Source organism: Ammospiza nelsoni, chromosome 1 (assembly GCF_027579445.1).
Source record: "Ammospiza nelsoni isolate bAmmNel1 chromosome 1, bAmmNel1.pri, whole genome shotgun sequence".
NCBI classification, from domain to species: Eukaryota; Metazoa; Chordata; class Aves; order Passeriformes; family Passerellidae; genus Ammospiza; species Ammospiza nelsoni.
This window is the reverse complement of record NC_080633.1, coordinates 9858503-9884643: the sequence shown is the minus strand read 5'-3', so window position 1 is coordinate 9884643 and position 26141 is coordinate 9858503. Positions and strand designations below refer to the sequence as shown.

Sequence of the window (26141 nt, the reverse complement as noted above, 5' to 3'; positions counted from 1 at the left end):
TGATGAAGCACGATTCTATCAGACATGTGGCAATCAGCACACAAGGACTGACGTGCTGGTTCTCCTGTGTGCTTTACTGGCAAAGCCATTTCTTTCACTTTAATCAGTATTTTTATTGGCTTTTTCATCTTCAGTGAAGCTTATTGGACTCTGCAGTTCTAACAAATGCAGGTTGTTACAAGGGCATGCAGAAATGCATTTTTTCACATGTCCCATAGGAAGGAATACAGAAGGGATTGCTCTGTTGATTGCAGAGATAGGGAAGTGGTGCATGACTATTCAGAGTGGATGTTATGATTTGTCTGGTTAACTCTGATTCCAGCTGAGGTTGCCATGATGACTGGAGATGCAACTCCCAGAAGGTCAACTTTCACTTGAGCCATTTCAGTAATGGACTAACAATATATTTTTGTGTCAAGAATTGGCTTGGTTTGAACTCTGCACTGATTGAATACTTGATGAGAACCAGCAAATGCAATGATTCCTCTTAGGAGTTTGTGTTTGATAGTACCCCAATCTCTAATTTACTGTGTGCATGTGCTGGAATGCAAATCATTCTCACAAAGTTGTATAATCAGTATTTATCCTGGCCTGTTATTTCGTAGTGACTCTGACTGTATAGTTTTCTAATTTTTTATAAAAATAACTCCTTTCCTTTGCTAACTTGAGATGGGTCTCCTAGAACTAACCTGCTAGCTAGTATTTTCTTCTTAAAATTATTTTTCTGCCATCATACATCTTCTCTGTGTGGTAATATTCCTACAGTTCTGATCCTTAGGGATGTGAGAGGAGGAAGGATTCTAATGATGAAAATACTTTTTTTGGGCCCACTCTTGTAGCCGCAAAACCCCCAACTATATGATCTATTGAATTAAAGCTGTTGCCTTCTTTTACAAATCTTGTCTCATAATATGTGTCAACATAAATCACTTACCAGTGGGCAGGTTGGAGAGAGATGAATATAGATGGTGTTTACAATTCTTCTTATATAGTAATAAAAAATAATGATGCATATATTTGATTGTACTCTGCTCCATTCTTCTAAGTCACTTTTTTCTTTCACAGTATGGAGCGCATTTATCTGCCCTAATCTACACATCAAAAGTTAGACATGTAAGTTGGAGTTAGTCATTTTATATACCCTTGTAGTCTGTACAGAGAGGCAGAGAGGTAGATGCCCCTGTTTTCTTTTCTGATAGGTATCCAGGAAATTTCAGAGCTTTTCCTTCTAGATCTACATATGTCTTTACGCAGATGATAAAGTGTGGGCTTGAACATCCATCTTTTGAACTGTGGTTTATTGTGAATCCATGATCCAGATTTTAAAGTTAGAGGTTTGGGGTTTTTTGTCTTTGTATAGCTTGGCACAATGGAATGTTGGATCTGAGTGTAGTAGAAATAGATGGTAGTGGCAGTATCTTTTTTCTAAGAAAGAGATGAAACAGTAGAAAACAACTAAATTTAAAATGTGAGCCATAATTATTAGTTAGGGCAGGTTTTCACATGTGATCTCTTCAGGTCCCCCTCCTTGGCAGGAAACTTGTGATCAGGACATAAGAGTGCTTGCCTTGATCACTGTGAGGTTTCTCCTTCTGCCATGCCACAATTACTCTGCTCAGTTTTGGGTAGTCCAAATCGTAACTCATGCAAAAGTTTGAGTCAAAGGTGATCCATGGAAAGCCCTAATCTCTGATGTGCCAAAGATTTCTTTGCATTTCCATCTTCTCTGTGTTTGGAGAGCACAACACATTGGTTCTCATGAGTGAGCATGCGTGCTTGTGCTAGTAAGGGAAGTGCTACTATGAGACCTGGTTGTTTGAGGTATAAATCTTTGTTTCAGGGGAATCCTTTAGAGAGCCATAGGATTTATCTTCTGATACAAGAATATTCTTTGAAGCAAAGAATTAAAGACTGTGAACAGATTAAATACTGTTCCAAGCAATTTGTTGCATTTTGAGTGGGAGTAGCAGCAGTAAAACCATGAAAGCATTTAGGAAGTGTTAGATGATCTCTGCAAGACAAGTTTCATCCATACAACTGAAAAAATGTGGACAAATTACTAGAGTAGTTGTATTTTTAAAATACTGAAAAGATACCAAAATAACTAATAGAAATAATAATTTTGTCATGTGGTAAGTCATCTTGTTGTTACAAATTTCTGAGCGACCCTGCATTCTAAGTTGATATTTTCTATGAATCAAACATTAAGTTAAATCAAAGAATCTTACAAGTTCCAGCATTTTTTGAAGGAATTAATAGTTATTATGGCAAATGCAGAAGGAAAGGAAATAATTACTGGGATAATTTAGCATAAGATTCGAGCAGGACAACTTTACCATTTGCAGCCATCTCCAATTGCATGTTTCTCTCCTGGCAGTATCACATAGGACTCATAAAACTAAGTTGATATTTTATAAAACTAAGTTAATATCCTAGAAGTATGCTTTTGGTGCCTCTTCCCTTCTATGGTTTTAGAACCCAAGTTAGTATTTATGGTACTAACTGTGTTTTTTAACTTTAAAGTGATATCTTTTCTGTTCTGTGCTCATCATTGACTTCACTGTGACTTCAAAATCATTTATGTCCTGCCTATTCTCTTATAGTAGAATTGAATTCCATTGGTAGAAAGTGAATTAGCTAAAATAGATTTCCAAGTTTTTCAATTTCTACAATATTTTTCTCCATTTTCTGGCCAGCTTTCTGTGTGAATTTGAAAAAATGCAGCATTACAATCCAAGAGAAGTTAGCAATGGTGCTGAGGCAAGATTCATGTACCTGAAAATGTATGACCTATGGGTATTTTTGAAATAGCTCTGGTGATTTTCTGGGACAAATAATTTACATGACCATGATATGTATTCATAGAACTTCCTGCATCATTTTGCCTTCACATAACCCTAAGATTTGAAAATAGGCTTGTCCTGTCAGGAGAATCCACTTAGAGAGAGTGGTATTTTTAAGAGACTAAACACAAGGAAAGAAAATTAGTTTCTTACTTCTTTTTGTGCATTCCCATTAGCTCATTTCATTTGCCCCTTAATCTGTGGGCTGATGACTTTGGATACATCACTAACTAATATCCCATCATTGCTGCACCCTGAACAGAAGCCTCAGGCAGCATTTCATGGCCAGCTCAGGTTCAAGGAGCAGGCTTGTTGCATTATGGTATCATGAACTGGTTTGCCCATCTTCTCTGCAGGACTAATTAGCCCAGGCAAAGTGCCAGGTTAAATGGTTTGGCTACAAAATGTAGCCTGTTCAAAGATACCATATATCTGCTGACAAATTTACTGTGAGAAATCTTCTGGGCTACCAGGTACCATCAAAGTGCTGCTGTAGCCCTTGAGCAGCCACGGGGAGCCAAGCTGGCAGAGGGAACTGAGCTACACTTGGTTTTCTCTTCTTGGTTTCTCTGGAACCCTTCTGGTCACCAAAGGCCTCAGCTGTCCAGGAGCTGCATACTGGGAATGACACATCCCTGCTCAAACAGATGTGTGCTTTGAAGGGCCCGTTGATTTTCAGTCCAATTTTATGTTAAGTATGTTTTTATATATACACAGAGTCATTTTTTCCCCTAGGAATTAGGCTACTAAAGTCTAGGCATTGGTATGCAACAATGTTAAATGTCTGTGTTTCTACATGTGTATATTTTTGGTGAATTATGAAATGTCCCATGTTTAGTACAGGATTGAGAGTGTTTGAAATACCAGTGTAGCCAAATGGCCATGTCAGGGCAAGAAGCATTATCAGTTTCCTATGGCAGACGTGTAATTTCTGTTGTCATTAGTGTCCTTCTGATTGCCATAAGAGGAGAATAGTTCCATGAGAAATATATTCCTGGCACTGTAACAGTGCATATTCTGCACCAAATTACACCTCAGCACTTCAGGTGTTCTTCCATTCAGGAAAAATAAAACATTCAAATTGCTGAAGACAATTTCATTCTGATCTTTACTCTCTGAAAGATGAAAAAAAACACCTGTGAAACTCCACATTATGAACACTCTGCATTTTCCAATTCTTCTGTCTGCCACCTGCATAAAAACAAAACACAACAAATAAACATACGAAAAGCAATACGAGTGTTCCCAATAGTAAGAAAATAATAATGTAGAACAAGTGAAAAAGTGAATAGAGTCTTTTGCTTTTCTAAGTGTAGAATGCTTGACACACATATATAATAGCGATTTTTTTTAATGGAAATGCTTTCTGTTGACAGTGTGAATATGATACCATGTGAAGCATTTGAATGATGTAACTCAAACCATTTTGCACTCACTACTTTTAGCAGGAGACTGTTCCACAACCTGATAGATCTCAGCTTTAGGAATTATTTTTTTTCTTTAACTTAATGCTTCTTATCTGAATTCCACCCCAAGACTGTATAGAAATCTCTATGGATTTCTTTGGATAATTTCTCTTCATACTTACTTGTATCTTTCAGATCACTAGCAAAGGTTCTTTTTTCCCAAACCAACCTCATGGTCCTTCATTGGCAGCTTGAAATTGTGCCTTTTGCTTCTTCCCCTTCTGGCTCATCCAGTCAGGAACAGATCCATTAGTCAGGAGCACTGTGGGATGGGAGCAAGTTCTGAAGGGGATTTGTGTTAATAAAGTAAAGTCAAAGCAGAAGATAAACATGGGACAATTCCTGCTTGATCTATAGGGAGGGGTCCATATATTTTCTGTCTTTGATGCTTTACATTCAGGAGATTGGAATTCCTGTTTATTTTACAGATTTTAATTTTTTAATTAAAACAAAAACAGAACCAAACCACTGAGCTTGTCTTAAAGGTCATTTATCTGGATTTTTTGAGCAGCTCCTTATACAACAGTTCTCAAAGTATTTATGCCTATCTGATGAAAAGGCTACAGCAACTGCTAGAGCATCAAGGGTCACATGCTGATAACTCTAATGAGACATTTATTTATTTGAAATGCTTTAATGAACTCTTGGCAAGCTTCATGTAATGAAAGACCAAAGGAGTAACACTTCTGCAGTTCCTTGATGTCCTCAGAACCAAAAAAACACATAAGTAATTGTAATAAATAAATAAGCAGATAAAGTTATTCAAAATGAGAAAAAGTCATCTTAGATTCTGACCCTGCATGTTCTAGTAATAAGGTCCATCAAAAGAGAAGGAGTTTCCAAATCTAAAGCCTTTAAGATTAAGGATTTAAAGAGTTGAGATGAAAAACCCTAGAGCTTTGGGTCCTGAAAACCAAGTGATTTTTCAGTTGGACTGAATACTTGTTTGAAGACTTTGAAATTCTGTGAGATGATACAATGCTTTAAGGCCACAAGAGCTCTGAGACCCCAGACATTGTTGCTTTTGCTTTCTTTGGGTTATTGGCCTGGATTAATTTAGAGGATGATGAACTTAAAAATCTTAAAATCCTCACAAGGGATAACTTTAAGTTGGGGAGAATAGAGTCCATAGTAACTCAGCTATGGTGAACTACAGAAATTTATTTAAAGCTCTTTAGAAAGGCAAGGAAAATCACTAAAGCAGTGAAACAGTGAGCAGTTCTGGATAGATTCAGCTTCACCAGGGAAAGACAGACTTTCTGAAATGTAGTCACCAGCAGTTGTGATAGCATTGTGTTTCATTGATATGCTCCTCTCCTGCCTCACATCTAATTAATTTATAGCTGTGCAGCTGGTATGATTTAAAGGCCAATACCTTGCAGAAACTGTAAATGACACCATGTGGTGCCAAGGTGTGGACTACTGCAGTGAATGAGCCCAAACATTGAATGTTGAACCAAAGAGGGAGTGCAGTCAGAGTTATGGAATATGTTCACAAGTGGTGGTTTTAAGGAGGCTATCCCAGACCTGTACAATGTAAATAAGTTGTACAATATAAATAAGTTACATGGGGAACCTCATGCCTAAACTCATGGTGCTTCCTCGGCACAGGTTCCCTGAATCCAGTCCAAACACAATTTGAATTGAGAAGTAAAAGTGAAAATCCATACAGAATGCAATAAATCATGTTCCTGCACTCAACATATAGAATTGTATTAAACTTATGCTAATTAGTGACCTAGAAAAAAGGGAGTTCAAGACTGAGGGGAATGAGGAAAATGTGTACCAGGCCCTGGAGTTCAGGAGGTCAGGCTTTGGCTTCTCCAGACACTGGTAGGCAATATCCTGTGAGAGGGAACTCTAAAAAAAAACCAGCTCAGGATAGCTGGTGGGTATCTAAGACAGAAAGCTCAAGAATGACCTTCCCTGGTACTCTGGAGAATGAGATGTACCAGGAAAGTGGCTTGGGAGGTAAGGACTGAGTTCCAGAGTGAAAAGGGTGTATACAGGAAGCACATGTTAACAAGCAGAGCTTCTACCACTGTGTTAGAAATAACAGAAAAAGAAAAGGAAAAAAAGAAAATAAAAAAGGCCTGCTTCTGAATGGGGCAGGTGGTACAAATAGGCAAATGCAGAATAGACAGAAATTTTCAGTATCATCATTGTGACCTGCAGCAAAAATAAGTTCTCCCAAGTCAATACATGCAGACAGAGTTTTTAAGGAGAGAAACTGCAATCTTCAATAATAAAAGACAGCTGAGTCAAAGAACTCTTATGAAATCTTAACACAAGAAAGTCCATGGGTCAGGACAGATGCATACAATGATGCTCAAAAAGGTGGCTGATGTCACTCTGTACTCTTTGAAAATTGTGAAAACTGGGGTTTAAGGCTGCAGGAAAGCCAGTGTCGCACACATCTTCAGGAAAAGCAAGAAGGAACACTCCAGGATTCAGAGGCTGGTCAGCTTCACTTTGAACCCTGAGAAAATTATGGAGTGTGTTCTCTTGGAAGCTATTACTGCGCACATGAAGGACAGGATGATGACTGGGACTAGATAGCATGAATTAATCAGGGGCTAACCATGTCTGACCAGCCTCATTGCCTTCTGCAAGGAAATGACAAGCTCTGTGGATAACCAGAAAAGAGGGGCTGTTATCTACTTTGACCTAAACAATACTTTTGATGTGATCTCCTGTAGCTTCCGTGAATTTAAGTTCAGACATTTCAGTCTCAATGAGTGCATTAGTACAAAAGTGAAAAGCTGCCTGAATTGTTGGAATCAAAGGGAAATAATTAATTGTTTGTAATCTGCCTGGAGGCCTGTTATGAGTGGAATAACATTTGTGCAAGTGGCAATATTTGCTAGAAAAGCAGAAATGTGTCAGCCAGGAGACAGCATTGGAATTAGTGGCTGAGATGTACCACTGTGTCAGTGCTCTGCCTGGCTGTCCAGAGGCTTGCTCATATTTGGGATAATAGATCTGATTCCTCTAGGAAAGAAATAGAAAATTACGGTGGGAGTCTTACTGCAATATTGAGTTCTTTGCAGCATGCAGAGAGAGAAGTTAAGGTGTCTTAAATATGCAGCTGTACCTAGAGACTCTTGGCATGATGACTCTGATGGGAGACTCTCAAGCCTGGCCTGTGAGTGGGGACCATATTAGCAACCATATTAGGATGAGGGTGATGAGACAGATGCATCAGGGATGGGAGCAAAGTATAATGTGATGTGATGTGGGTACTCCTGGTGGAGCTCCAAGACAGAACCATCCTGGAGGATGCTCTGAGGCAAAGGGAAGCCCTCAGACCATGGCAGAATTTCCTCATATATCATGGTTATTAGAGGAATTTAAGAGAAAAAGGCACTAAACTAATACAGCATCTTATTTCTCCTTGCAGCAATGTACCAAGGCTCACTTCAGGATGAATCTTTAAATATGTATCCATTTTATCTCCAAAATCTGAAAATCTTCTCTCTCAACACTAAAGTCCATCATAACAACCTGTGGTGCTGTCCTGGTTCTGGCCAGAGCAGGTTTAATTTTTGTACACACACACCCACCAACCCACTCCCACACACATCCACTCTCTCTCGACTTTTGTTATTAGTATTGCTGTTGTTGCTGTTTGTTTTTTCTTATCTCATTGCTGTTTCCAGTAAATTGTCCTTATTCAATCCATGACCTTTATCTTTTGTGCCTCCAACTCTCCTCTCCATCCCGCTGCAGGGGGCAGAGAGAAGGGAAGGTGTAGGGTTTAGAATATAAGAAAATAAAGGTAGTATAGAAATTAATCTTACCCCATTAAGGAGTTGGAGCTGGGTTAATTATTAGACATTGGGAACAGGCCTGATTTTAACAAGCCACAGCTGTAGCCAACAAGAAAAGTGGTATAAAAGAGTGGATTGGTTGGTTGAGGGAACTGGAGTCAGTTGGCTGCTGTGGGGACAAGGAAGAGTCAGTGCTTAGAGGAGATGCCTACAAGGAACATCAAGGAGGTACAAAGCTCTAGCAATATGGAACCCCTGCAATGTAATGACAATAGAACTTTTGCACTATAAAGACAACAGGAAGGGGGAAGCGAGCAACTGGCAGCACAGTTTTGGTGGCAGCACTAAACCAGAGAGTTCCAAAGCCATTGCAGGTGTACAGGCTTTTAATACATCATTGTTGTCTTTCCTTGCTCAACAGAGCACAATTTGGAGGCTGTTGTGATAGGTGCTGTTTCAGATGGTGAATAGTCCACAGCATTAATCCAAAAATTGCTACTACTCACTGGAAGGATGTCTCTGAATACACTGTTCCTACTGTCTGAGGGCTAGGAGCTGTGGTTGTAAGTCACATTCTCAGTCCTTAGCATATCTTCCTGAACTGTAAAAGAAAGAAAAAGCCCCTGCACCGTTCACTTTCAGTGAAGCCCATGGCAAAATTTCTGCTCTACACAATGGTGTGAGGATTTTCCCTTCAGCTCTAGAAATAAAGGATTCTGACAAAGTCAGTGTTTCAAAAGGTTTACACTACTGGGGGGGGATGCTCACAGTTTAGCTGTGGCACCTTGGACCTTGCCTCTCGTTGTTGTGGTGACATGGCAAAGCTGCCAAACTCCCTGGGTTAAAATCTCCATTTTCTTACACTGTCTCTGAAGTAACTGTGCCCATATAGGAATATAAATAAATAATACTGCATTGTTAATAAAGTCTTGGTTTCTCAAAAAAGTATTAATGACAATCTGTAAAGAAAATAAGTAGAAATAAGAAAAGAGACAGGTGAAGCATGATATGAAGCTGTTTCCCTACATGAGACTCCTGCCTTGTGCTATGGCAGGACAAGTTGAAAACCTGTAATTGTACTTGCTGACAGGCTGTCTCGAGAAACAAGCATTTGATTGTGATCATCCTTGACAAAGATATAGGGCACAGGCACCCATGGACGCCTAATTTATGGATTTTTATCTTGTTTTATAAACTGTCTGTAGGGTTAAATTGCTGAATAGGAAATGCAAAGTGAGCTGGAGACAAGGTATTTGAAAAGCAGAACTCAGGGAAGACTAATAATAACGACAGACTGAGGAGATCAGAGAGCTAAAAGACAACTTCAGCTAAATAAACAAGGAAGCCTCTGACCCCTCTGAAATCCAATAAGCTGGTTATCAGTCTAAGAAACAATGTTGCTTTATCAGCTCATTTTTAAATGGGCCAAAGTATCAAGTACAATGAGTTTTTAGATGTATTTATAATAATCTTTCACATAATATGTTATTTTATTGTGCAATGATTGCTGCTATTTTCCCAGTGGCAGTTTCTCTTTTTCCCACAGAAAATTTCCTTACTTTTCTTTGGGAAAAGGCTGAACATAAAAAAGAGAAAAATTTTAGCCCAGCTGATTTCTTTAGCTGTGTATTTTCATTTTACTTTCACTTAATCATTTTTATCCTGCATCCCTGGTAGTGTTTGATTACAGGTTCTCTACTGGAGTGGACATGTTAAACAATGAGTATTTTTAGAAATATTTTTTCACAGCTGACACGACACTGAGGGTTTCTGGTTTTGGCAGCAGGCTGCTTGGTGACTTACACAAATTACTTTTATCTCACTTTTTCACAACTTTCCTGTCTTTTATGAAAGACAAAGGCTTTTACTGATGCAGATATTACTGTATAAAGGGGATGTGTCTATATTATGCAATCTCTTTCCAATCACAAAGCAGAAGCAGCATGATATGACTTTTATGTCTAGCTGAAATTGATGCACAGCAGTTATATTTTGAGAGAGTTGAACCAACTGCCCATGAAAGTGTGACTGTATAAAATCAACAGGACATGGTTCCCCCTTGACAGCACCTATATGGAGCATGGCAGTGAAATCAGTGAGGTGGTTACGAGCTCACTCCAAGTTTCAGCCCTGGGTGAATTTCTGAGTTATGGCCTGAGAGTTATGCACAGAAAACTGTTCTTCAAATTAACTCTGACAAAGCCATAGGATCAAGATGTTGGATACAACTTGCAAACACATAAAAGAATTTTGTATGAATTCATATTTATATATTTTATACTATGACTAGAGCCAAAAAATTGTTCAGACATCTTTGCTATCATCAGCCAAGTAAGCATCACTGTGCCTAGTTCTTGAATGCTCAAATAAAACTGCAAAACAGGAAAAAAAAATGCAAGCTCAGCAGGGAAAATACACTTTTTTCAATGTTGAGTTCTTAATAAATTGAGATTAATTGGGCTGTATTGAGATGCAGAGATGCACAGGGATGGCTTCAGCTATGGGACTGAGGCAGACATGCTCTGATAGCTTTGGCTGCAAAACGGGAAATGTTATATATGGCTCTTACTTGTTCATTTTGCCAAGGGCTATCATTGCCATGGCAGCTCAACAGGCTGGGGCATGTGTCCAGCTGTCCCTTGTCACTGCCAGGCCCAGGGAGGGCAGAGCCTGCCAAGATGCAGAATTCCACCTTGGCAGCCCAGACACAAACACAGATTCTGCTCTAAGGTAGTAATTTCTGTGAGAGGAGTACCAGCTGCAACTTTTATTAGCAACATCTTAGGTTCCCCCAAGTATGTGCTCTAGACTGTGCCAGGGAGCTTGAATTTGGGTCAGATACTGATTACATGCACAGTGGGAAGAATTGTGTTCATTAGAAATAGCTACTTTAAAATAAATCTGAAGCAAAATCTAATAATGGAAGGAAAAGACAGTTATCTACTTATTTTGTTTTTACTTTTCATAAAACCACTTTCCCTGGTTCTCCAAAAAATTTTGTTTAACATATGTGCTATGTTTCCCCCCCTTGGGAGGGAACACTTGGGAGGGAATACTGGGAGTGTCTTCACATGTGGTATTATCTAGCACTCAGGTTTAAAATGGGATCAGCATCTTGAATAAGACAAGAATCTCTTGGTTCTGCTACAAGTAAAAAAATAATAATCATGGTCCTTTTGAAAGTCAATATTAATTAATTAAACTAAACAGTATATGAAGTTAAAATCTGCAAGTGTGAAAAAGACAAAGTCAAATCCAAAAGTCACTTTAATTGCTTTGTAACTTGTTGAAGGCTGAAAACATGTTGTATAATATTAACTTGTCAGAAAAATAGGCTATTTAAGTAATTTAAAATAGGCTATTTTAACTTAATTGTTGTTAAAAAGCAACCTCTGCCTACCTTATGAAACATACTTCAAAGTATCTTCTTCTTCCCAATTGTAAATACAAGTAATAGTTGTAGTTTTTCTAATCTCTCTGGTCCAAATGTGTCATATATTTGTCTCTGAATTACTACCATGCTTGCTGATAACAAGCCTAATAATAGAATAACTTGTATGTCCTTCTCAAATACTACATTTTATTTACAGCAGCATTTAAATTCATTGGGGTCTGTTCCGACTTTCATTGGATCTGCAAACTATTCAAGGTAAAGGAAGCCTTTCAAAATCCAAAATCAATACAGGCATTCTGTGGCATCAGATGGTGGGGCCTCCTTTGATGCTGCTCTGCTCTTCTCTCCCAAGTACTTCATGTTCCACACCAAAGGCAGGGCTTCACTTTGAACAACTGCAGTTCAAACTGTGCATAGAAAACATATTTAGATACTCTGAGTGCTTTCCCCTTCAGATGTATTAGGCTTTATAAAATTGCTGTTTTCCTTTAGCACTACTGCTGTTGAAATAATTTTAAAGTGTGGCATAGTACATAGTAAAAATGCACAAGTAGTAGTGTGGCAGTTTAAAAGAATGAGGTAGGTGCCATAATATGATCTATATAATCATGGAATTATGTGTTGCAGTTATCTAATAGATGGTATATTGTAATTCCTTTTAATGAATTGTCAGCAGTGCCTGTAATTTGATTTAGATAAGTTTATGTCCTTAAAGTATTCTAACTACTAATGGAATTCCCACCAAGTAATACAGTGCTATATTTAAAAGTTAATTTTATATCAATTATTATTTAAGTTTGGATTTAATTTAAAGACGATACTGTAATTGATTCAAGAATATAATGCATTATTAATGTCTATTATTTAATGTAATTTATAATACCAAACATCTTGTTGGTATTTTTAAATAAGAAAATAGATGGGTAGATCATTATACACTGTGAAATTAGGGAAATGAAAGAGATGCATCTTCTCCCTGTTATCTGTGTTTCTCTTTCTGCCTTTATTGCATTTTGTTTCACAATATTGAAGAACTAATGAGTATTCAAATATATGCAAGTCCTGCTGCAACAGCATACATCATACACACAAAACACATACACCTTGCATATAATTCCATCCTACATTTATCTGTATTTTCAGGACCTTGGTGTTTTTATCCATTTAAGAAGAATTTTTGTAGGATTTGCATTTCTAACTTGACCCAAGGAATTATCCAGATACAAAATTACAGAACATCTAATTAAGTTAGCCATCACAAAGAGATGGGGAAACCTGTAAATTATCTTGCCTTCATCTCCTCACCCATCCTACACCTGGAAAATAACCCTCCTTTCTTCTTCCTATCCTCACTTGTAAGGCAGCAGGACATCCAGTTTCTCATCCAAACTTTGGTGCAACTAATTGCTTGAAATTGCTCATTTTTTATATTTGGCACCCTGTTACCTGAAGGAGCATCAAGCCTTCCTGTGATGTGACAATGTAATATAGAGATTACTCCTTTGCTGGGGCCCCCATTTATATGAATTCCCACAACAACCAAATCCTTTCAGCATGACCCTGGAGGTACTTGTTCCTCCTGATGATTTGTCAACTTTGTTCAGCAAATTTTATGGGGTAGAAAGTTTTTTGTACATCTTATCAATCAAAATTGATTCTTGTGGTACAGATAACTCTGGTTTTTTTTTTTTTTTTTTTTTTTTTACCTCCAGTGGAAATACAAAAAACTTTAACATTCAATTAGTTTTGAAACAGGTTGCAAGTACTGAGTGAAACAATTCATCTATTAAAGTATTTTGTAGCATAATTGCAGTACAAAAAAGCATTTTAATTATTCAGAAAACAAAAGTAAGATGCTGCAGTCTGTACTTAGTAAAAACCATACTCAATATTTTAAAATTAATTAAATATTTTACAACTGTCAATTTAAATCTTTTATTCTCTCACTTTGAATTTTTCTAGGTCGATTTTATCACTCTCTGTTAGTTGTACTCACTACTGTGTTATATTTTAGACTGTATAAAATTTAAAAAATATATAAATGGAGAAAAAATACTAGTTTGGGGGATTTTTAGGAAAAAATCCAAAATTACTTTTGCATTTGAAATTGCACTTTCAGAATCATAGGAAATCACCACTCTGAAATGTTAGAGGTTTTTGTTGTAGTCTAGGTGACTCAGCCTGTGGTTAGGAGAGATTTCCCCTTTTTTCCATGTTGATTTTCTACCCATTAATTTGATATCCTCTTTCCTGGAAAGATCACCTACCTACTTCTGTATCATGAAAATCAGTTCCTGGAGTCTTTGCATCAGCCCCCAGCTGCTTTTAGGGTATCATGGCTGCATGTCAAATGGATGGTGACACTGTATGTGAATTAGAGAGGATGAAGCACTCTCTGGAAATACCTCTCTCTATCAGCTATAAGAGAAGTAGTAAAGCAACTTTAACTAAATGCCTGATTTTTGGATATCTAAAACTACATTTGGAAACTGCCATTGAATTACAGATTGGAAAGTGTAGGGAGTGGCCAGACCTAACCTGAAGTCCTGAGTAGTTTTTTTCTTACCCCCATCCCTCTGTGTTTCCATGGCTCCCTCTCACTTTCTCCACTCCCTTGGTGTCTGTTTGTCTCATGCTTTGGCTGAGATAAAACTCACTGTGTCCTTTAACCACCTGCCATTTATGCAGTGACATCACCCTGCTTCAAGAAGAGACCTTTCTTTTCTCAAAAAAAACTTTCCTTTTATTTTTTTCACTATTCACATAATGTTCCAGCTTTTAGTCCTTGCAGCATCTCCAGTTTTGCTGTCATAGCCTAGTTCAGCTCTGCTGTGATGTCCATGAAGATTTGTATGCCCCAAATGTTAGTTGGTTTTGAATTTTCCCAAATTTTTCACTTTCTCTTCTTCACTCCAGTGCTTTTGGGTTGTGATTCATCAGCTGAACGTGTCCTAAAGTGCTTGGCTGCATAAGAACAAACTGATCCAGAAATAAAACTGCTGGATCTGACACATGATGGTACTTCTGAGAACAGCAGCCTTTCCTCATAAAAACATGTAGTACCTATTTCAGTACTTCAGAAATGTTGGGATGAAATAATAGTTTATTGTGAAGATCATTGTATTAATTTTTTTTTATATGTATATATTTATAATCACAGAAAATTTGAAATCAGAAGGGACCTCTGGAGGTCATTGGGTCCAGAACCATTCTAAACCAGTGCCAAATTTGAAATTTGTGTTCTTGGGGCCCTGCTCCACTTGAATTGTGAAAATATCAATGAATTCTACAGCTTCTTGTGGCAGCCTGTCCCAGTGCTTAGTCATCACTTACTTAGAAAATAATTTTTTCCTTCTGTCCAGTGAGAATTTCCTTTGTAGCAATTTGTCTCAAGTACTTTTGGTGTGAGTCTCTGCAAAATTCTGGCTCCTTTTTATAATCCTGCCCAAGCAGCAGCCAGCAGCAGTTAAATTACCATTTAGATTTCTGTGAAGTCTTTGCTAGACAAACCCCAGGCTGAGCCTCTGCTTATATTCATGTTTCAGTCCCTTTATTGGCCCTTCTCTGGACCATCTCTGGTTTGCTGATGTCTTTATTTTGTTGGAGACACAGAACTGGCCATAAGAAACCTGAAACTGTTTCATTAATCAGTCACCAGGTAAAAAGGCAGTAGCTGCAAAGCTCTGCATCTGGCTAAAAAAAGCAAAATGCTGGTAAAGTTCTGCAAAGATGAAGAAGAAAAAGACAGAAATGCCCTTCATTCCCAGTGTTCAGCAAAGCAACAGAAGGGCACCAAGGAAATTCAAATTATGAAACATTCTTGATGAAATATTAATAAAACCATACTATGGTCTTAATTGCTATAATTTAACACCCTGTATGATATAAATATTTTAGAAACGTGGTAAAATGGAACATTAAGAAGGGGTCAAGGGATAATAATATACATTAATCTTGATGGGTGGAGATGTATACCTCATACTTAATTTATGTTTATACTACAGTTCTGCATTCCTTTTTGAGGAGCAGAGTGTGGAATAAGCTATATGCATGCATCTTATATTGAGGCACACATGTTTTGTGTGTGTGTAGATTATTGTGGGTATTTATAAAGTATGGGCTCTGGTGTGTAATATAGATCTATAGGGATATAGATATGTAAAGGAATTTTAAAATACCTTCAAAACTGCATGCTCTCCTTTAGAAATCAGACCTGGATCCAGCAGTCTACAAAAGCAAGAGGGTCAGGAAATATGCAAACCACTTTCTCGCAAAATTATTTCTTGAGGAAGTCATTATCTATACTGCTCTTGCGATAGCCGCCTTTCTTTTTCAGTGGAAAATATTTCTTTTAAGGCTAGTTTCCATATATTTCAATGAAGGGGAAACCCTAGAAACAAATCTGTGCTATGGCCATAGTGTCAGGGAGGAGAAAGCAGGGCTTTATTCACAGTTTTAGGAATACTTTACAGCCTGTCTTGGTGGGACAGTGTCTGCCTGACAAACACAGCAGTCAGACAGAAGTCAGAAAATGTTTCACTGAGATTTTAACTCTCCTATAGATTTTCACCCCATAAGAATGCTATTGTGCTGATTTTTTTCCTGAAAATAGCATGCAGAAATGGCTTGAAATTGCTGGCACTCTAATAGTGACCTGTGCCCATGTATGCATAAAGCAGATAGACATTTCATTTACATTTCTCGAAAATTGTATGCAGTAATGATTCTTATGTGTTAAATTGCATAATCCATACAAGTCTGACAGCCTTATAAAGGCTGTGGGCCAATGTCTCCTTCTGAATGAGTCAGTGCCAATGAAAGGGGTTACCATACCCTTGAGAGAGGTTACTGCTGTTGTGTGTTGGCTGATGGAACTGCTCCTGTGGTCACTCTCTAAACCATGTCAGTCAAAATTGACCAAGTAGGCTCAACTAGTTTAAATAATGGAGTTTTTACTAATGATGCACATTTGGAAAATACAAAGGATAAGGGGCTACTCATAAGAGGGTGTAGCTGGCATTTTGATGGACAGTTTCATCAGCAGGGCAGACTCCTGATTCACAGCATTAGTCCACAGCCTCTCACTGTCAATTCACCTGTCTTCTTTAGCTTGAATATTTCTGCAGTTGCTTATGTTATCTTTTTTAAAATGTAGCATGACAAAATGCTTTGCTTTTGGGATGTAGGATTCTCACACAAAGCATACAGGTCTGGGATGCAGAACAGTATTTTGCCCAATGAGAGGTTTATAATTGGATTTTTAACATGCTCAGATGGAACTGGCACCGTGGGGGAGTGGCACAGCCCAGGTAGCCTTTTCTGCACATTGAAGGAAAGTCCTAGTAAATGTTTCCATAAAGGAGGAAAGGAGAGGGATGATGCCAGCAGAAACTCATTCCAGTGAGCACTGGGTTAAACCTACCACAAAGGAGGCACCTCTCCTTCACACCATTTACAGAATGGGAAAGCTTTGCCTTTGCTTTCATACTTCTGGGAGAACTGATCTGTCTCCTTTCCTGCCATTTCTCCTTATTTTAAACCCTGCCAATAAGTCTCTTCTGCCCCTAACAGCAAAATGGTGAAAGTGCTGCAGCTTTTAAAGGATTTATAAGGCTTAGCTGAACACATCACTTCCCATGCCAAAAAATAAGAGAAAGAATGTTGTGTGGATGGAGGCAGCCTTGGCATTCTGCTGTTCTCTTGCCCAATATCCATTCCTTGTTATCTCTACCCCTCTGCCACCAATTACTGTCTCCACTTGTTTGGTGGATATAAGCTCTTTTGCACAGGAACCACCTTTTAATAGCATGTTTGCACAGTGCCTTTGGCACAGTGATTCTGGCCATGAAAAGCATTGTAGGGAAGGTTGTAATAATCATAATTTTTTGAGTACTGCAAAACAGCCATCCTTCACAGACTCAGATCCTTCCTGTTATATCCTTCTCATTCCCATCAAATGTGCATACCTGCAGATACAGGCACATTCAAATCCTGTAAATGCATTTAGGACACAGTTATCTCTGTAGGCAAGCATTTATCTTCCTTATTTTGCACTTCACCCACCCAAGGATAAAAATAATGGATTTTTATGGCATGATTAAATTTATATTCTTCAAAAAATATTTGGCTTATATTTCTGAAATATAAGGGTTTTTCCATTCTTGCTGATTTTGAAGAATTCCTTTTAAATGTAGTGAAGTAACCTCCAGAATTTTCATGAAAGCAGAATTATGAAAAACTGTTCTGAGAAACAATGGGCAAGTTAACATTGGCCCTATTCACTCTCATCTGAAAGCTTTATTGTGACTCTTGTTACTAGTGGCATCCTTGGTAATAAATATTTTCATTTTATTCTGAGGCACAGCAAATAGATTTTGTTAGTGAATGACCTTGTGCATTAGCTGTGCTATTCATGATTTAGTGAGCCAGTCAGTTGAAATATTGCTAATGTTTTTATGACTCAGTCTTGTTACATTTGTGCCACGAGGATGACATTAAGTGTAGTCATAGATGAATAACAAATAACGTGTCTCGAAGTTGTGTTTTGGATCATTAAAGAAATGAACCTACAGGGTGCTGTTTATTAACTGAGGAAATGACTGGGAAAAAAAATGACAGTTCTTGAATGTGTATTTATTAAAAACAACATTTGGCATGCTGAGAATTAGTGATAGTGTCCGTTAAATTTTTCATAAACCAGCGCAAATGCACTGCAGTGTCCATCCAAAGGTTTTGACAAATTTTAAATAAGTGTAAGAATAATTCATACATTTCTTACTGTTTCGGGCTAAGACTCAAAATGATGCAAGCTGGAGAATGATAAAAAAGTAGAGCATAATGCACATGAAGATTAATAATTAGATGCTAATATGAGTATTTTAAATATTATGTATATGAAAGGGGGTCAGTGTACTTTCCAGGTAGACCCTAGGGGAGGTGTGGATTGCTTCTTTAAAAATGCAGCAAGTATTCTTGGATTTCTTTTCCTGAGTCTGCCTGTTTCTTTTGTGTTAAGAAATTATGGAAACTCTCAAAAAAGTATCTTGTAGACTTCTGGAGAGATGGTTTAGTCCTTTCCTTTGCCCCAGTAACACATCATCTATTCTAAAGAAATCACAGAAGGTCAGTTTAGTTTCAGATAACAGGGTTTCCTGAATTTCTACAGAGGTACAACCATAAGGATCAACCTCTGGATGACTTCAGTGGTTCTTTCTGCTTATTTAACACTAAGTAATCACAAAGAGGAGCTGCAATGGATATCCTGAGAGATCAAAATGAGTTATATGGAAAGAGAGACTATTTAAATAAAAGGAAAAAGCAGATACAAAACCAGAATATTAGCTACTCTTGAAAAGCTGAGTTACTGCTATTCTCTGCTTGATTTTTTTGGGTAGTATTTTCAGCCCAAGAAAATTAAAGCAATCTGTTGAATTCTTGACTATAAATAAAACAAGGCAGAAAACGTGTTCCTTTATATTGTTATTCCAAAAACTTTTCTATTTAAGAGGAAAAAAACTGTAGCCTTAAGCTTGTCTTGGAGGCCAAGAGTGCTCTGCATGGGAAGGGCCAAGAAAGGCCCAGGTGGTTTTTTTGCCCGTCCATCCCCTGGGACCCAGATCTTGCTTTCTCGTTTTTAAATGTTAAGGTTGGACATATGATGGTGAGCTTTGACATTAAGCTAAGGGAGACTTTGAAATGACAATTAATAGTTTATTAGTTGTTTATCATTAGCAATCACCCAGAAATAACTCTCTGCAGAGAAGCACTGCACTGGTAGTCACACCTTGGTCTACCTGAACCAGCTCCAGTTTCAGCTCAACACCCTGCAGGTTGTTTCATCTGAATTTGCTGTTCAGAGCTGATACTTGTCAAGGAATATTTATGTGAACAAATTTTGATGTGAAAAGTGGAATGACACTTCTTTTTTTCATTTTCTGCTAACACTGGCTGAACTGGTACAACTTTTGCTATAAATAATGGATAAGTGTTTTAAGTATGCAAGCAAGTTGTTATACATACATGCATTGCACTCTCTCAAATAATGTGCAGCATTGAATTGTCACAGCTAAAATGGCCAGTAGTGTTAAAAATTGTCACTGTTAAGCATTCATTGAAATATATTTTGTGTTTCTAAAGCATATACAACATATAACAACATATATATACATATATCCACACATATATGCATATATACAACATATAACAAAGGACACATATCCAGAGCATGGTTATTTTTGTTATTACTCAAAACTCTTCTTTTGATGGACACCAATCTGCTCATATTATTTAACAGAATATTTTTGATATTGTGTTCCTTAAGTTCTGCCAAAAAGAAGTATTTAGGATAGATAAAGGTTTTTCATTTCCACGGTTCTAATTCAATTAAACTGGGTTTGTTCATACTTCAGAAACAGAATCATCCTTACACCACACCTTAAAAATCTCTGTAGCCATGGCATTGAAATGTCTGTTGAAATGTCTGTTGAAATGTTTTACTGCTGAAGTTTTTTGGAGATTATGTACATGTATTTCTTACAAGGAAATGCCTGTGTAAACAAACAAAAAAAAATAGGATTGGTTCATGCAGCAGGCATTTCAAGGCATATATATATATATATGTAAAAAAATAATAAACTGTACTGATCTCAGGATGGGATAAGTAAATCTCAGGTGATATCTATTTACTTCTCTTGACAACGCAGGGAATTTGACTGACTTCCTAGTTGAGACAGCAAAGTTTGTAGAGATGGATCCCATCATGAAGCAGAAAAAACTCCAGAAAAATAAAAAATTGTCATTTCATACATCCCAATCTCCTTTATTGCAATTTAAATATCAGATTTTAGAATAGCAGCGTGCTCATTTTAAAGGAAAGTTAAAGGAAGATGTACAATTGAGCACTTATTTATTGAAGAAGTGGAAATAAGTCAATACAAGCAGTCATGCAGAAAGAATGTGTTTAAAATGCATCCCTAATCTATGCAAAGACTTAGGTACCTGAGGTCCTGCTGTATAAAATCATTGCTACTCTATCCTTGAATATTACCTGGCCATGGATGTAGGAGGTAGATGGTTTAGAGTGGGGAAAGTGACATTGTTTCGGTGAATAAGTTTTAAAAATATACAGGTCTTGACAGATATTCAAGCGTGGCCCCATTTCCATCTTAGAAAAACATGCAGTGCTGCTATTTCCCTGAGAAAGGGATTCTGTGTGTATTTTTTGTACAGAATTAAATACAAACAGAGATGGAAAATTCCTTGATTGTGAGCATGGAGATTTAGCTGCCTCATACCAAAATCTGTGAGAACGCAAAGGTGCTCAGGGAGTGGTGAGCATGGTCTGAATTTCCATCTGCTGGTTTTATTGGCTACAGCAGGTTGTAAAGGATGCGTGCTCTCAAAATTGCTGGAGATGCAAACAATATTTTAAATTACTCCAGGCAGCAAGGTACTGCATCTGAACAGATTGAAAGCTGAAATGTTGATATCAGAAATTAAATTAATGCACATGAGATTGAAACAATATCTAATTAAAATCACTTGAAAAATGACTTGAAAATTGAATATGACATAGTATTTAGCAGGCTGTTGCTAGCACAGCGACGTGGCTTTGACTTTTCTGCAACCATTTCCATTCCAGGCCTGGCTGCCAGTTAAATAGAAATTACACATGAAGCAGCAATCTCATGCCATCGTCCTGTAAAGACTGGAGGACAAAATACCTTCTGCCTGCAGCTTGTGTACTTGTTCCTCACTAATGACATTGTAAAATCTAGTACAGGCACTTTTCTTCTCACTTTATCTGCCCACTTGATTTGGTCATTCTTTTTCTGAGCTGATGCATTTTGAATATTCCATGTTGTGCTTTTGACTTGCTGTGTACATGCATGGCACACTGTGTGGCCCTACCAAAGACAAAGCCCCTCTCTCTGAACCATGATATGAAGAAGCTTTCCAAATATTCAAGGGTTCCTTGTAGGGGAGGAGAAAGAAAATCCAACTTAATGTAAATAAATGTAACATTTGTTTGTCTTAAAGATACTTGTTAAAAAGCTAAAAACTGTAATGAGCACCATCTCTCTGGAAATCCCTTCCTCCTTTCCTCAGAGAGGAAAATAAATGAAATTCTTCTAAATGTGGCTGACTCTTTGAACAGAACTTTGCAACAAGCTCATGGGAAGAAAACAGTGATTGTAGAATTCATCTGACAGCCTACAGTAAATCTGAATTAGTTGCCCTCAATTTATTGACTGGAGGTTCAGTCAATATAGTTAGTGAGTCTAGAGCAGGAATTGGCTCATCCTAAAATGGGCAGGTAATAGCAGACAGGGGAATCATATGCCCATAAGTCCTTTTTACCCTACATTCAATTAAATACAGCACACACTCGAAGTCAGATACACACCAACAATCAGGTTTTCCTTGTGAGTGATGCCATCTTCCCAGAAACATTTTTCATATTTAAGGGTGGTTGCGTCTTTGGGGCAGGTAAATCCTGCAAGAGCCTGGGAGACAAACTGAGGAGGCTTCCTGGTGAAACCCTGCTGAACCTGGTTCCCTTTCCCCCACTGGTGCCAGTGTGTGCTCCCATGAGTCACCTGGAGGGTGCAGCTGTGCTTGGCAGCCTGCTTGATAAAAAACCTCCTTCCAGAAGTGCAGTAATGAGGCTGGAGCTCTGCTCAGAGCCCTCCATAACTTGCTCCTTCTAATAACTGATGGGCTCTGAGGTTAAACCTGCCAAACCTACGCACTCCAATTCCTGCCTGTGCCACTGACAGATAACTTTGCTAAAGAAATAAACGTTTGCCCTCGGAAAACACATCAGACCTCCCTCAGGTTGGTGGAGACTGAGCAGTGACAATCCCTACCCTTAAACACTCAGTAACACCCTCATCATGCTCTCTAATAGAGCAAAGCCATTAAGTTGTCCCCATTGTAATTTAGATCACAGAAGAGACTTCCACAGATTCTTTCAGGTTAAAATAACTGGTATACAGAGAGTAGGCAAAATTATTCCACTGTAGCTACGTGCTTAATTATATGGAATACTGCATAAATTGTCAAGTGCAAAGAATTATTCTGATAAATTAAAAGACTAATTAAATAGGCTATTGCAGAATTTTGAGAACATTATAGGGCTCCGCTTCTTCAGGTAATTTGCATATCCTTCATCTAGTGAATTTAATTTAAAGGCCTCCGTTTTTGTGTGTTTGGAAGCCGTTTTTGTTTCAGTGGAAAATTAAAAAATGGATTTTTGTGTTGCTAACTGGTTTGAGAGGGATTTGCTTGGGGTATTTTTCTTTTTCTTTTTTTTTTTTCTATTTTGAATAGCTTTTTTTTTGTGCCTCTTTGCTGATGAGTTTGTCAGTTCTCCATTAGTATTATAGGACTTTAAACTGTGACCATAAAAAAATAACTTTGATGAAATGTCCAATATACTGTGTTACCCAGAATTGTAATTTTTACTTTCATAAAATTTGCTACTGAAACATCAGCTGCTATATACTGGCATTTGAGTAAAAGCTAGCAGTTAGTATATTAAGATATTTTCAAACATTTGGGCCAATTTTCAGAGAATTAGTAGCATGTTCTTAATATCTGAATACATTTTCCCACCACTTCTTCCATCTATCTCTATTGACTGTATCTTCTTGTTTTAAGTTCTCCATTATAGTCCTGTGTAGAAAAGGTTAAGTGCTTGTATTCACCATTCCACAGCCTGAAGCAGCTGCTTGATACGTGGTTACTGCTTCAGCTTCAGCACCATTTTTGACAGAATTTCTTGACCTTCCTGGGCAACTTGTGGAGTTCAAGGTTAGCTAAAATTCTCAGCTGTACACGCCTGAGACTGTCGGCCGTGTCTCTCTCCACAGTCTGACAGAGCCTGGGCTTGACCATTTTCCAGTTATGATTTAATCAATAACACCTCGTGCCTTCCATGCCTCCTAATTTTGGCAGGGTTTGTGTTAGCATGGCTGTCAGACCTGTCCTTTGTGTTTCAGCCAATATCAAGGGGGAAAGCAGGGCTATTAAATAAACCTTTTTTGTTGTTGTTTTTTAATATCAAAGCTTCAATAATTAATGTCCGCAGGAAACCTATGAAAAGGAGGTCAAATCTGTAATAGTAATTATAAAATTCAACGATTCAGCAGGCCCAATATTTTCTATTAACTGTTCATGTGGTAAGAAATTACACAGTGGGATTTAAGCTTTGTTGTTTACTTATAACCATTTATTTTGCAGCCACTCTGCTGTGCAGTTTTCTTTATCCTAAGCTGCCAAAGAATCCTTTGTTGGACCATTCAGTCTCTTTGAAGGAGCCTGTGGAACTTTCTCATTTTATAAATCTTCAATTTTTGCACTTGGTAGAAATCTACCTTTAATGTGTTTTCTGGGTGCAAGGACGGTCAGTGTGGTAGCATGGCATATCTTTTCAAAGATTTACTTGTTTTTTTTGGAAATTCATACTGCACAAAAAATACAACACTGCAAAACATGGTCTCATATTTCATGTTTCTGTCAATTTGCCTTCTCATGGTCCCTTTGGCTCTGTGTGGAATAAATATGTTTGTGAATGTAAAAAGCATGGCACAGGTGTTAAGTATGTGAGTATTGCATGCAGGTTTTAGGTTGTCATTCAGCAAAACATGCATTTAAGCTTTCTTAGCTTGGGACTTAGCAGGTTCCTCTCTGCTTAGTCAGCATATTAAAAAGATGCAAAAATAAAAGTGTGGGTCTAAAGTGTGTGCAGAGATTTCTTCTTTTTTTTGTATTGAGGGCAATATTCACCCCTTGCAGAAGGCAGTCAGAAAAGTTTTTCTGTGTTGGAATTGCTAGAGGTGTAACTTCTTGAGTCTTTGCATGTAAAAACTCTTACAAAAATCTTGCCATAAGTGGTGAGATGGAGCCTAATGATCAGACTTACCTCTGGAATAAGGTAAGTCATTTGTGTTGCGCTTTGGACAAAGTCAATAATGTATCAGTTCAGGATAATCTTCAAGTCTGCTGAAATCTGAGCTGTTTAAGTGTTTCAAATGGCAACAATTAAAGGGAATCTTTCACAAATTTTAAAAAAAGTTAATTCCCTTAAGTATCTTCAGGTAAATTTACAGTGTGCAGTATGTTCCTAGCACTTCTTGACCTTTCTGATTGGAAGGCTTGCTTCAGGCAACCAAAAGTGAGAAGCTGCATCTATCAAATTTTGTTCATAATCAAAGAAGAGGTAGATGCCTGCAGATAGTGTAAGATGTGTGGGGTGACTCACCACATTAAATGTGCATCCCTTTCCAAAGACAGCAGAGAGAACCCAGATGACTCACTTGGATTACAGGCAGCTAAAGGAGGGAGAGGTTAACAGGGCTGCAAGGCTTCATTGCTACTCATAAATAAATCAAACCAGGTGCCTGGGTTTTGGCCACGAGTCCAACTGACTAAGTTTGCATCTAGAAGGTTAAAATCTCCCCATCCAGAATGGGATGGCAGTACCCATACACCCAGCTAGGAACAATCTAAACCTTGTGTTGTTCCCAGAACTGTGGTTGAACACTGTTTTTTGAAGACTTTTTTGGCCTGTGCTGACAGTCACAGGCCAAAACATTGCAGACCATGGGATTAAGGGAATGGGCAATTGTACAGCAGTGCTCAAGCCCATGCACTGAGCTTGTTTGGGTTGCAAGTATAATTAGTGATTATCACTTTTATTTAACTGCTTTATGACGGGTTGCTTTATTGTAGTTTTTAATGCTTTTAGTGATATAGATGCTGATAAAGAGAAAAAATGAAATAAAGAAAAAACCAATTGTGCATTGCATCCTGGTGGTGTGAAATAAACTCTTTATTTAACCTGTGAGATAAGAGTCTGTGTCTGTTGTGAAAAGTCCTACACAGTGACAGTGCTGTTCTCATGGTAAATTACTGCTCTGCTCTTCAATGCAAGCAAGTGGGAAGTATCCTCAGAAAAGAACTTGCCAAACAAATTCTGTATCTGAGTTAAATGTGTGTAATATTGTGGAAAATAGAATTAGCTTGGCTTTCTTTTTCACATAATAATAAGCAATTAATAGCATAAATATGCATTCAAAAAAACTGAATAGCAGAGCTGCTCTCAGGAAAGATATTCCATAGATAGAATAGGAATGAACTGTAGTGAATATATTGATGAAGGAAAAAAGAAGGTTGGTGGGAAATGCTGTAAAATCATACATATTCCAGCTGTCCTTTAACTCTCTCAATCTTCATTTTTCCTTACAGCTATAAACAAAGAGAGGCTTGAAAAAACAACTGGACTGAAAATTCTGCAGACTGGTGTGGGGGAGGTAAGTGGCTTTCAGGCATTTTACATTCTCAAAAATATTTTCATTATTGGGATTTTTAAAGAAATTCTGGAGCTCATGAATGTTTGTGAGCTACCAGTCTCATGGTGCTAAGGGCCTTTTTATGATACAGTTGCATCTGTCAAAATACAATCTGCTGCACAAATAGCACTGTATCCCACAGAGAAAAAAAAATACCATCCTTATGAGAAAAGTGCAGCCAGCTTTAAGAAATGCAGTTTTTGCTTTGTTGTATCAGAGGAAAAAAATCCCCAAAGATGAGCACAGTGACTGAAGTCATCATATTATTCCCTTTGGTTTTGATGGAGTGCTATCTCATCTAGAACAGTGGAAGT

General features: G+C 37.8%; 1 protein-coding gene across 2 annotated transcripts in view; it reads left to right on the top strand.

The window, feature by feature from the left end:
• Positions 1–26141, top strand: part of PTPRN2 (protein tyrosine phosphatase receptor type N2) — a 634307-nt gene that overhangs the window by 372583 nt on the left and 235583 nt on the right. For both annotated transcript variants that reach the window (XM_059465860.1, XM_059465851.1), the window contains exon 12: positions 25724–25788. In XM_059465860.1, coding sequence (XP_059321843.1) covers positions 25724–25788 — 65 coding nt within the window. The remainder of the gene's footprint in view (positions 1–25723; positions 25789–26141) is intronic.